The following is a 12863-nucleotide window of genomic DNA, read 5'->3' as shown; positions in this document are numbered from 1 at the left end:
TTGGTTCTTGGGTATAATTAAAAGGTAAAAACTGCTCCTATTCATTAATTTGTTGTGGGTTTAAGTGAGCTACTGCAGATAAAGCATCCTAAACAATACCTGGCGCTTAGAAAATATAGGAAAATGTAAATATGTGGCAACAATTGTTACGACTTTTATTTTCAATCTGAGTTTGCTGTTTGAAACAGATACCTGTCAAGACAGCTAAATCAGGAGAAAGCTTTATTTTTGTGAGTCAGAAAGAAAATGTTAGATGGTTATAGAAAATTCAGAAAGCATTCAATAGAATTTCTTTATAAATGAGCAAAAAAACTACTTTTGCTTCATGTATTCTAAAACTTAGCAAACTTGTTTATTAATAATTAAGAAAAAGTGCTGTGGCTTCCAGTGAAATAATTAGCAGCATCCTGTTTTATTACGAAAGATGGCAGTGCTGATCTTCCCTGGGACAGAGTTCATTTATAATTGCTTGTTGGTAGTGATGACTGATGAATCTAAACATCCTTTCATCTGGTGCTGTGTTCTGTGGCTGGCCAGACTATGCATAGAATTGAACAATGGAAGCTTAAAGCCTTTTGGACACAGCTCTCATCAGCAGCCAAGTAGCAATGTCATGCCCACTGTTCTTTCAAGATTGCTAACATGATCGAGGAGGACATCCTATCATTTTGCTTCTTGTTACAGTTGTAAGATTTGTTTCTATCTCTTCCATCATATATCCTAAACCTGAATCTGGTGACCAGAAAAAAGAACCGAAAAGTAAGATTAGACAAGGAAGTTTGCCTCTTAAGAAAAGTCACGTAATCTTATAATTGTAAGAAACTTAAATGTTGACATTGTATTTTAAAGATTGTTTCTTCACCATGGGTTTAAATGATTAGAAAGAGATTTTTAAAAATTCTACTGAATTTTTCCTTAAACTAAGTGATGTCCCTTAGGTACATCAAGCTTCAGAGCTGTCTCTAACTTGGGAAGGTAAAGCCAGAGAAAAGGGACCATTACAAGGATTTAGAAGAAATGCTTCCTGGTGAGGTGGCACTCAGATATAGTTGACCTTCAAGTCACACTCTGAGTCAGATGTTTGAGATCCTCTGCCTGTTTCTTCCTAGCAGAGAAAAGGAAGAAGAAATGGGCCTCTGTCTGAAGTAGCTGGGGAAAAAACTGCCAAAGACAACTCTGCACAATTTGTGTGTTATATCTGGTTTGAGAAAAGAAGTGATTTTTTTTTACACCCTGTCTCCCATTATCCCACTCTCAGTACTAACACTAATATAAAATTACTTTTTGGACAAAAGTTACTGATATTTCTCAGATTTGCGTAATAACCTCCAGATGACACACAAATTAAATCTACAGTTGATGTTTTGTATTTACATTCATCATTTTAAATATTTTTGTTTATTTATATCTTAATGAACCATAAATCAAGGTACAATTTTAAAAGCATATAAACATATTAAGCTGTTAGTAATGGTTTCCAAAACAATATTTTAAAGTAAAGCAAATTATTTTTGTCAGGCCATTTGTTTTCCATTCTGTATGTAAGTTTAGGAAATGGCTTGTAGTCTTCAAAGATTTGGGAGTATAGTTGGTTCACTATACTGTACCCCCCCAAGGAGTTCCTGGTTTTATATTTGCAAAAACAAGTAAATCTTTTTTTTTTAAAGATTTATTTTTAATTTTTATTGGAAAGGCGGACATACAGAGAGGAGAGACAGAGAGGAAGATCTTCTGTCCTATGATTCATTCCCCAGGCGGCTGCAACAGCTGGAGCTGAGCCAATCCGAAGCCAGGAGCCTCTTCTGGGTCTCCCACGTGGGTGCAGGGTCCCAAAGCTTTGGGCTGTCCTCACCTGCTTTCCCAGGCCACAGGCAGGGAGCTGAATGGGAAGCGGGGCTGCCGGGATTAGAACCTTAGAACCGGCACCCATATGGGATCCTGGGCGTGCAAGGCGAGGACCTTAACCATTGCGCTATCTCGCCGGGCCCAAGTAAATCTTGTTATTACATTGAAATGGATTTGAGTAAAACCAATTATTTTAAACTCAATTTTACATTATGTTGTTATGTAAATTACTATCTTATCATTTCCTTTTCGTCCTACTATTTTTTTTTCTTAAAGATTTGTTTATTTTTATTGGAAAATCAGATACACAGAGAAGAGGAGAGACAGCAGGATCTTCTGTCTGCTTATTCACTCCCCAAGTGGCCACAATGGCTGGAGCTGAGTCCCTCCAAAGCCAGGAACTTCTGGGTCTCTCATGTGGGTTCAGAGTCCCAGGGCTTTTGGGCCATCCTCGACTGCTTTCCCAGGTCACAAGCAGGGAGCTGGATGGCAATTACGGCTGCCTGGATTAGAACGGGCACCCATATGGGATCCTGGCATATTCAAGGTGAGGACTTTAACCACTAGTCTATAGTACTGGGCCCAGTATTGCTACTTTTACTTGACACTTGTATGCGGAATGCATGCTTTTAAACATGTTTTTATTTCACATCCATGAAGGGTTCCTTTGAAGTAAAAATTTTCAAATCAACTTCCCAGAAGGTGATCCTCACTATAGAGCATTTGTATATCTTATCTTTGTTGAGGGTAATAATCCTGAGTAACTAAGTACCTAAGAAATTCTTTCATAATCTTTGCAGCTATTGTGTTATTTAACTTGTACTGCATTCCTGTGAGGCAAGTATTGCTAACTGTATCTGATGCAGAAAGTAATATGGCCCAGGGAAATTTAATAACTATGCCCAAATCACACAGCTCGTTGCTTATGGAGTTGAGAAGCAGACACAGCACTGCCTGGCTGCAAGGCGTGTTACCTGCTGTTGTGAGCCGCTTCGGTCTTGCTTCTCTCCCTGTTGATGTCTAGTGATTTCCTGTTGCTTACCTATTACTTTCGAACTTTCATGATTTTGGAGTTATAAAAACAAAAGATATATATATATGTATATTTAAGAGAGAGCTATATTGAAAATAAAAATGTCTTTTTAAGGGAAATATTTAATAAATTAATAAAATAAATTTAATAAATTGATAAATATTTAATAAATTAAAATATAAAATTACATTCTTGAGAGAGACAGACAATAGTATAGATAATGCATACTACTAACCTTTTCTATTATTGTGCAGAGGTGAAAGATCACATGAATTCACCTGCTTGAAAACTCTAATAATAACTTTCATGTATTATGCCAGAGTTGCAATCAAATCTATGGATACAGTTGTCACAAATTTTTGAAATGCAGGTTAAGCCTTTGAAAATGAAAACACATCCTCCAAATACAAAAGATAAGGCGCAGAAATGCTGTGCAAAGAATAACTAAGCTTTCGCCCTTGATTTGTGAGGAATCCAAATTTGGAATTTGGTTACTTCAGATGCTTTGATATTTCCTGTCATGACATCACCCTTTCCACACAAGGGAGATGCACTGACTTAGTGGGTTTCCCCAGGAAGTCGTAATTGTTTTCTGCTGTGTACCAAATTTATCTCAAGGCTGAGTCTCAATACATGGTTGCAGACCACAAGATTGACAGAAATCAGAGGGCATTGTGTATTATTAGACTGTGAACTTCGGAATTCAGCTTCCTGAAGCCGACCTGGAGCCCCTAATTATGAGTAGAATAGCTTACACATGAGAATTAAGGGGCTTAGTTTATTTCCTTATAATGGCAAATTCTCTGCAGTCATTCCAAATGTTAAGTATTCATTGAATTATTTTCTGGTAATGACTTAGGGACCAAGGCATGGATGTAACTAATTTTTGCCTCATTTTGCAGTAAACTGTGGCCATGGACTGGTTTAGATGCAGAGCTTGGGGGAAACTCATAATTTACCTCTTACAATTTACCAGTCTTTATCATGAATAAGGTATTAGTTGAGCTTTTTTGGAAACTAAATGAAAGTACACATGTGCATGTTGGACATTTGCTAAAACTATACCAGCAAAACACAACGTTTAGTAATGGTTGAGGCACTGAGACATCAGGTAGAACTTGGTGCTGTAGTAACCATGGAAGCCTCAGAAGATTGGACAGGAGCTGTATTGTTGAGATGATCATTGAAAGCTATCATGTTATCTTGTTTTAAAATAATGTCTTATTTTAATGTAAAAGGCATAATTTTTTTTTTTTTATCCCTCGAGTGACCAGTCCTTGCAATTGAGATGCCTCCCAAGAGGTACATTTACGCGTAGGCCAGGAATCCTTCCTCTGCAGGGGGAGTTGGAAGAGCTCTCTTAGTGACTCCTTAGCCAGAAGCACTCTGAGCTGCTCATGTGTGGTGAATTAATGTTCTGGTCCTGGAAATGTGAAGAAGAGGTGTAAGCATGGAATCTGAACAACCCACTGCATTCTCCATTACAAGTAGCATTTTGGAAACATATAACTTGTGTGAAGTAACTCTACTTTTTAAAATTTAAAATTAAATTTGAGACAGCTTTGATTCATTGACTTACACATTTGTATTTCCAATCACAAATTCTGTCTGTTAGGACGAGAGCAAATAGTTAAGTCATCAAGGGATATGATTGATGGCAAAGTTGGGGTCAGAATCCAAGTGTGCTGGATTTTCTTCTTTAAATGTGTGTAGGCTTTATTACAAAATGCTTGTTGACTTAAAAATTGTACAGAATTTTGCATTTTATTCTTATCTATGTAATAAATGCCTACTAGTTCTCCCCACGTTGTGATCTACACTTGCCAGGTTTTAGATTTTCTTCTAATAAGGTATGCTCTCACCTAACTTATATGTATGAATAATTGATGAAGAGAGCATGGGACCTATTTATAGTGCTTACTATAAAACATAGCATCTTTTCCTATTTAGCTTGACGTATTTTTCATTAATATTTTCATGGCTTTCAATCATAGAAATACTTAATAGTAGAATTGACTGAAGTCTACATGAACCCTCTCTTATTTTTTCTATTCAGAAACAAGCAACTGTTTTTAATATTGACAGTCAATGTTGTATGACTCCTTATTTTTAAGCTTGGATAGCCCGATTTCACATATTTTTTCCATGAGCCAGAGGCAAGTCTCACTGTGAATTTGTTATTGTTCTAAGTTTTTAACTGTTAAAAATCTCCTTTAATCGTGACAGATTCTGTGTTTCGGGCTCATTTTCTCCTCCCATACTTTAGAAAATCCCTGATTTGTGAAAGTATTTGAGCTCCTGATACAGACTCTGAAACTTTTTAGAATTTTAATCAATGTTTGTAGAGTATATGAATAATTCATATCAGAAGTTATTATTTATTTTCAGGTTAATTTTCCAACGTATTTAACTGACAGTTATTATCCTGGTCTGATATACATGTAACATACTCTGGAATATATAACAATTTAGAATTAAATGTATATATGTGTATACACAAACAAATATATATATTTGTTTGCAGAGAAAGGGAAACAGGCAACAGACAGACACTAGTTCACCTCCCAAATGCCAATTGTCATTTTGATATGGAATTTTTGCATGGTAGATGGTTACTTAACTCACTTCACCGCAGCACAAAAAATATGGAACACATTGTAAATTTCTGTGTCATCCTTGCACAGTTACGGTTATGTGCTGCCAAAACAAGCACTCGGAACAGTTGTTGAGCTGTAGAGTTTGAGTTTATAAACATACAGGAAAATACAGAAAAGTAAAGAGGAAGATCATAATAAGACATGGTAATAAAAGTCAGAAAGTTCCATCAGGGTTCAGGGAAATGAACAGTGTTCTTGCAGGGAAAATGAGGAGATTTAAAATACTGGTACTTGGCAGGAGCCTTGAAGAGTTGCTAGGGAAAGCAAGAGAAGTGGAAATGAAGTTATCCTAAGTAAATAGACGAGTAACTGAAGAAATCCACCTATGTAGAAGACCTCAGTTATTTTCTGGTCTCTTGACTTCATCCTGCCCAAGCACTTGCTGTGGAGAGTGTTCCTGCAGAGTGAACCTGTGAGTGGAAGATGTCTTTCTCTCCGTGTATGTATGTGTGTGTCTCTGCCGTTCTGCCTTTCAAATAAAAACAATAAGAGCAACTTTAAAATATAGGGAGAAAGGACTGCTGTTTTGGCATAGAGGGAAGCCATTGACAGTGATGTATTCCATGAAGAACCTCTTCAGTTACGAAGTGATATTCTCAGATAAAGACTGTCGATTCCAGCCAACTTTAGAGATTTTATCAGTGAGTTGTAAAGGCATAATTCCCCCAAGGTTAAAAGAAACAATGTTGTATTTTTTTGCTTTCAAGAGCAGACCAGCCTTTGAAGTTGTACATCCCACCAGCATATGAGGGAGAGGTTTACAAGTAGCCTGTAAGAACAAGGGGATGCTAAGTATTATATACAGTTGCTTTTTACAAGGCCTGCAAGGAAGATTGAAAAAGAGATACAAATATTTACAGACTGTGTGTTTTCATATAGAATGCATTATGAGTTTAAATCAAGTGGCACACTCAGGCACACAATGCCAAGTTAATTTTGCTTCCTATTCTGATATATTTTTTACTTAGATAATTTCATAGCCTAAGAGCTAGTTCACAATGCCAAATAATATGCAGCATGTGGACAATCGTAGCACATAACTGTTGATCTTGCTTTCTATGAGCTACAAATTTTTTTAAGGTTAATTTTTATTGGACAGTCAGATATACACAGAACAGGAGAGACAGAGAGGATGGCGTTCCATCCATTGATTCACTCCCCGCATGGCCGCAATAGCCAGAGGTGAGCCAATCCAAAGCCAGAAGCCAAGATCCTCCTCTGTGTCCTGATGTGGGTACTCACTCCCAAGGTTTTAGGCCGTCCTCAACTGGTTACTCAGGCCACAAGCAGGGAGCTAGGTGGGAAGTGGAGCTGACGGGATTAGAACTGGCACACACATGGGATCCTGATATGTATGAGTCGAGTAATTTAGCCACTAGGCTACTACGCTGGGCCCTGTGAGCTATAACTTTTATTACATGGACAGTATGGCCAGCTTTTACTTGAAGAAAGTAAAAATGGATGATTTTTATAGATGATAAGTTCTTATTTGGGATTAATGCCAAATCTGGTTGCTGCAGGATTTAGTGGGAACTGACATATAAATGAAAATAAACACACAATAACAGTTTTACCAGATGAACACCCATGATCCAAAAATGCAAAACTCAGAGAGGTTCCAAATTTCGATCATGGTTAGCATGGACATGATGCCACATAGGAAAGTTGCACACCTGACCTCCTGTGCTAGGTCACAGTCAAAACACATACTAATAATATTATATAAAACTATCTTCACGCTATCATTATGACATGTAAATGGAACATGAATGAATTTCTATTTGGTCTTTGGTCCTATCATCAATAGACTATCTCATGTATATATTTCCCAAATGTTAAATATTTCCAGTTCTAGATTTTTTGGGTAGCAGATAGCTAGACTACAAATGAAATTTAAATATATGTATCTTAATATAATATAATATAATATAATATTATATAATATGATTTTATTTATTTAACTTCAAATTCAGAATGACAGAGAGAGAAGGAGTGAGAACAGCTGAATATCTGGCGTCTACTCGTTCATTTCCCAAATGACAAAAAAAGCCATATCTGAGCTGATCCCTTCAGATCCACAAACTTTTTTCAGGTACCCCACGTAGGTACAAAGGCCCAAAGACTTGAGATATCCTCTGCTGCTTTCCCAGGCCATAAGCAAGATACTTGTTTTGGAAGGGTAACAGACAACACTTGAAGAGGCGCCCATAGGGATACCAGCGCGATAATCCAAAGATTCGCATTCAATACCACCATACCAGCTCCCAATTTTGTATATTTAAATATTTAGAAAATACTTAACATTATCCATTTCTAAATGTTTCATTTATTTTAATATTTTCTATATTGTCGTTAGCAGTAATAATGTTATCAAAAACTGACAGTGGTAGAACAGATTGGAAATTCTGTATTGAATTAATCTCCAAACATAAATAAATGTAATGTGCTTTTAATTTGCTTATAATTATGAGAAAAATTTTTAGCACCTACTTTTTTTTTCAAAGATTTATTTATTTTTATTGCAAGATCATGTGTACAGAAAGAAGGAGGGACAGAGAGAAAGATCTGCTGATGTTTCATTCTCTAAGCAGCTGCAACGGCCAGAACTGAACCAATCTGAAGCCAGGATCCCGGAGCCTCTTCAAGGTCTCCCATGCAGGTGCAGGGTCCCGAGGCTTTGGGCCATCATTGACTGCTTTCCCAGGCCACAAGCAGGAAGCTGGATGGGATGCAGGGTGTTGGGATTAGAACCTGTGCCTATATGGGATCCTAGCATGTGTTCAAGGCGAGTGCTTTAGCCACTAGGCTACCATGCCTGGCCCAGCACCTATCTTTTTATTTAGACTTCTTTAAAGCTACTTTTAATAAGTTGTAAACACGTGATATCCTTCATCTTCCATTATCTCCGCTTCCTATAGCATCATTGTATTATCTCTGTTAGTCAACACAGTGAACTCTAGGGTTTTTTTTTTTTTTTTTAAAGCTTTATTTAGTTGAAAGGGAGATTAACAAAGAGAGAGGAAATACAAACAGAGCAATCTTCCACTTGTTAACTCCCCAAAAAGGCTACAGTGGTGAAGCTGGGCCAGGCTGAAGCCTGAAGGCAGCACATACGTTGAGATGCCCAAGCTTTTAGAACATTCTCAGCTGCTTTATTCTGCTTTCCCAGCTCAGGAGCCAGATCAGAAGTTGAGCAGCCAGGACACAAACTGGCAGCAGATTTATCCACAAGGCTGCAGTGTCATTTTGAATGATAAGGTCTTGGACTTGCTTTATCTCCCCCGTTTTCATTTTGTTCCACTTGTATCTAAACGTTACCCTCTAACTCCTCTTAACTCATATGATTGCTCACAGATCCCATTCATCTTCGACAAATGCCATTTTGCCCCTCTACCCATTTGATTTTTTAATACAATCCTCAGACATTTTCTGTATATTTTCTCTAATTGAAATCGTGGTCTGCTTTGGCTGAGCACTGTATACTCTAATGGAGCCATAGCAGAATCATGTCAGGTCTTTCCACTGGTTGTATGTTCTTAGGCGAGTTAACACATTCACAAGGCAACTGATTTGCTCTACTCTGCAACATTTTATGAATTTTGGAAATAAGTGCTTAGTACTGTCCTTGGCATATGTTAGATGATAAATGATGTTTGTTGATAGATAGATAGTCCCTTTCTCATCCTCCTCAGGTAAGATGTATTTCAAAATTCACAAATCTGTTGACTTGAAAAAATGTGCACATCCCGTCCATTCTATAATATGTCCACAGCAATATTCTCAATTGTATGAATCAATATTAATATTGTAGTATTAATGTTGTAGTATTAATTGAATAAATAATATTAATTCTTAATATTTAAATGGTGGAATGATCTAAAAATATCAGATATTCTTAAACCAACAGAATTTATTGTTACATTTTTTTTAGTGTCCTACGGAAACAAAAGCAACATTTGGGGTCCATCTTAAAATAGTAGGAGACTGGACAGGTATGTAGAGCGTTGGAGTTTAAGATGTATGTGTAGGAAATAATAGATGTAAAAACACACTAAGCTTGTAAAAATGAAATATGTGAAAGGCGTTCATGTTATATAAAGTAAGTAAGTCATATAAATCAATACATATTAATTTGAATGGGTTTAAATAGTATAACTATCAGTGTGTGAAGATAAGTATATGTTTCAAGATTTTCTTTTCTCTTTTGTAACCTATACTATGCTAATATTTGTATTTTCTTCTTATAAAGATGCATTTTTGATACTAAAGAGTATCAGATATCAGTAATTATGTTCTTTGGAATGGTGGAGATTTTTATTAACAAGTCTGTTGTTGATGCTTTACTCACTTATTTAGTATTTTGGTTATTTGAAATGTGCATTTTATCAAAAGTTTGGAGCAATAAAAGAAGCATAGTTTATGCTTAGGATCAACCGGAATAACTAACAAGTATGTGCTCAGGAAATGCCATCTTTTTCTTTTAAGATTTATTTATTTTTATTGGAAAGTCAGATATACAGAGAGGAGGAGAGACAGAGAGGAAGATCATCCACCCATTGATTCACTCCCTAACTGACCATAACAGTCAGAGCTAAGCATATTTGAAGCTAGGAGCCTCTACCAGGTCTCCCACACAGGTACAGGATCCCAAGGCCCTGGGCTGTCCTCTACTGCTTTCCCAGACCACAGGCAGGGAGCTGGGTTGGAAGTAGGGATACAAGGATTAGAACCTGTGACCATATGGGATCCTGGCGTATGCAAGGCGAGGACATTAGCTCCAAGGCTGGGCCCCGTACGTGTTATCTTACTGATTCCTTATGTAGATTGTTTGATAGAAAGGCTGCAAATATAAATACAATCATCATATATGTTAATGTATTTTCACACTTAAGTATTATACAATGAAAAAATATGTACATAATTATAGTGAAACTCATAGCATCCTCAAAAATACACAAAGGTACTTATTAATCCATTTGAAAGAATGACTCAGTCAGCCTTTCACCATTCCAGTGAGAGGAAAATCAGCAAAACTAAAGCAGACTGTACTTGGCCGATAGTTAATAAAGGCATTTGAGTTTAGCTTGGTGAAAATCGTGACTACCTCAATAAGATGTTAGAATAATCTGGAGATTTAAGGGATCATTTAGAGAATTTGAGGCATGATGATGAAAATGGCATGATTTAATTTGGCTGAGTGGATTTCTATAAAAAAAAGTTTGGTAGTACTTGGAGGCAAAGGGGAAAACATGGTAGTGGATAGATGTGGGGACTGGAAGAAATAGATCTGTGGGTACAAGAAGTTGGCATTGCAAAGGAGAACTGATTCCTGTAAAAAAAAAAGTGGAGAAGAATTAGATGTTGGGTAATAAAGAAATATGAGATGAGACGAATATAGTGGAAATCAGGTGCTCATGTCATTTAGATTTAAGATGTAGTTCTAAGTTACAAATCTGTGTCTTTAAAGGATAGTCAGTTTGGAATGGAAGACTTGAGAAAATATGTAACTTGGATTTAATAGGCAAATAACTAAGTGATTCAAAAATATCTTTATGCAGTAATAAGCCATTTAGAAGAATAATAGGCTTAAATAAAATTCATACGGTAGCCTTCAAAGAAGCTGATAACCAATTTCTGTAAAATCAAAAATTTGGTACACTATGACATATTTCAGAATATGCCCAGAATGAGTGTAAATGAAGTTGACTGTGTTACAATGATTGGGAAATAAGTAAAAAGGAAGTACTTTTCAAGGAAAATTTCCAGTATGGTAGGAATTAAGCTCAGAAAGGAATGTTAATTGATAGAATCATTGTCTAAAGTAAGACAAGCACAATGAAGAAAGAATTTAATTCATAAGGTTAAGCAGAAACTTCTTGAATGCTTATTACTACCCATCATTACTGACTTAAAAGTTTCAGTTATTTTGTATTACTACTAGCCCAATAATTGCTTTTGATCATATTTGTTAGGACCATTTAGTAATATTAATTTTAACGTCTCTCTTTTTTTTAATGTGCTGTGGTCACTCAAAGAGAAATGGGATCTTTTTGTTCGCAGAATTCAGTTCCTGTCAGTTGCTTTTCAGTTAATAGAATTTCTTTTTTGTTGACTTTAAATGTATATTGGTTTGGGAAAAAATGTAAAGCATTTGTAAAGAGAACCTTTAAATGACTCTTTCCTAGCTGACATTTTCATTCAAAAAGAGATTGAGTTGCCAAAAATGAATTACAGTTATTGAAGGAAACTTGGGAACATTGCTCCTGATATCAAGGGTCAGCATTTCATGTTGTAACAAATGAATGAACACTCAGCATTAAATTGAGTGTAGCTGTAAGACTAGGTGATTCTTAGTTTGAATTGATTTTTCTAAATTGACTTAGTGGTATTTAACAGTGACCTTTTCTTCACTGAAATATATTCTCCTGGAGCCAATGTGCAGAGTAGGACTGAACGACAGGCTTCAGACTGCTCCATAAATAAGGTTTCTGAAATCAAACAACTACAGCTACCTGGATATATTTGTATTGCTCAGAATAAGGAGACATTGGATTTTCTTATGTGTTGGCCAGCTTTTTGTTCAACAGCTCTCTAATTACATCTCAATATCTAGGAGATGCATCAAAAAGGCTCCTGGAATCTCTTTAGCATCATTCAAGATTTTCCTTAATTTATGAAGTAGATGATGAGGTAGATTTGTATTCTCATTAAGTAAATGTTTTTGTTGATTTTGATGACTAATTTCAAACATGACCTCAGAATACCTATGAGATTACCAGTTTAAAAATCCAAAATTGTCTGGTTAATTTCTTCCTTCACTATGATCGCCAATGAGTAATGTCTGAGATTATTTTCTCTTGGTTGTTTTTGTGATCTAAATAGCAGCTTGTTACTGACAGGTTTGAGTTTCACTGCAAATATATTATATTCATAATATTCACATGTAATTAATTTAATATTATTGCCATGATCCATCAAATAGCTAATGAATGGCCACATGGCATTATCACATGGCAGCTTTTCCTTGAATTTTGGGTTTAACTTTCCATAGGTCTATTGGATAATTTCCTGAAATTGAAAAACATGATTAACTTTAGGGGTTGAAAGAGGGATAGTAGAGTCATATAACAGCGTGGATTTGCACCAATAATATATTAATTATTAACAGTGCATGTAAACTTAGCTACTACTTTATTTAATAATTGCATCTAAAAATGTGAAAAGTGTGTTTTCATTTCATTAATACCATGTTTCAGATTTTATCCAGCTATTTTACAAGAGAAGATTTTTTTAAAAAGTGTATGCTTTTTTTTTTTTTTTTACTTTGG

At 35.9% G+C, this 12863-nt stretch overlaps 1 protein-coding gene across 2 annotated transcripts in view; it reads left to right on the top strand.

Moving 5' to 3' along the window:
* The window catches only part of NOX4 (NADPH oxidase 4), a 139016-nt gene that overhangs the window by 73891 nt on the left and 52262 nt on the right, over nucleotides 1–12863 (top strand). For both annotated transcript variants that reach the window (XM_040963985.1, XM_040963984.1), the window contains exon 12: nucleotides 9467–9527. In XM_040963985.1, coding sequence (XP_040819919.1) covers nucleotides 9467–9527 — 61 coding nt within the window. The remainder of the gene's footprint in view (nucleotides 1–9466; nucleotides 9528–12863) is intronic.

Source organism: Ochotona curzoniae, unplaced genomic scaffold, assembly GCF_017591425.1.
Source record: "Ochotona curzoniae isolate NIBS_2020 unplaced genomic scaffold, NIBS_Ocur_1.0 scaffold_3223, whole genome shotgun sequence".
Lineage (NCBI taxonomy): Eukaryota > Metazoa > Chordata > Mammalia > Lagomorpha > Ochotonidae > Ochotona > Ochotona curzoniae.
The sequence above is the reverse complement of the archived record's forward strand: the minus strand, read 5'-3'. Positions and strand labels throughout refer to the sequence as shown.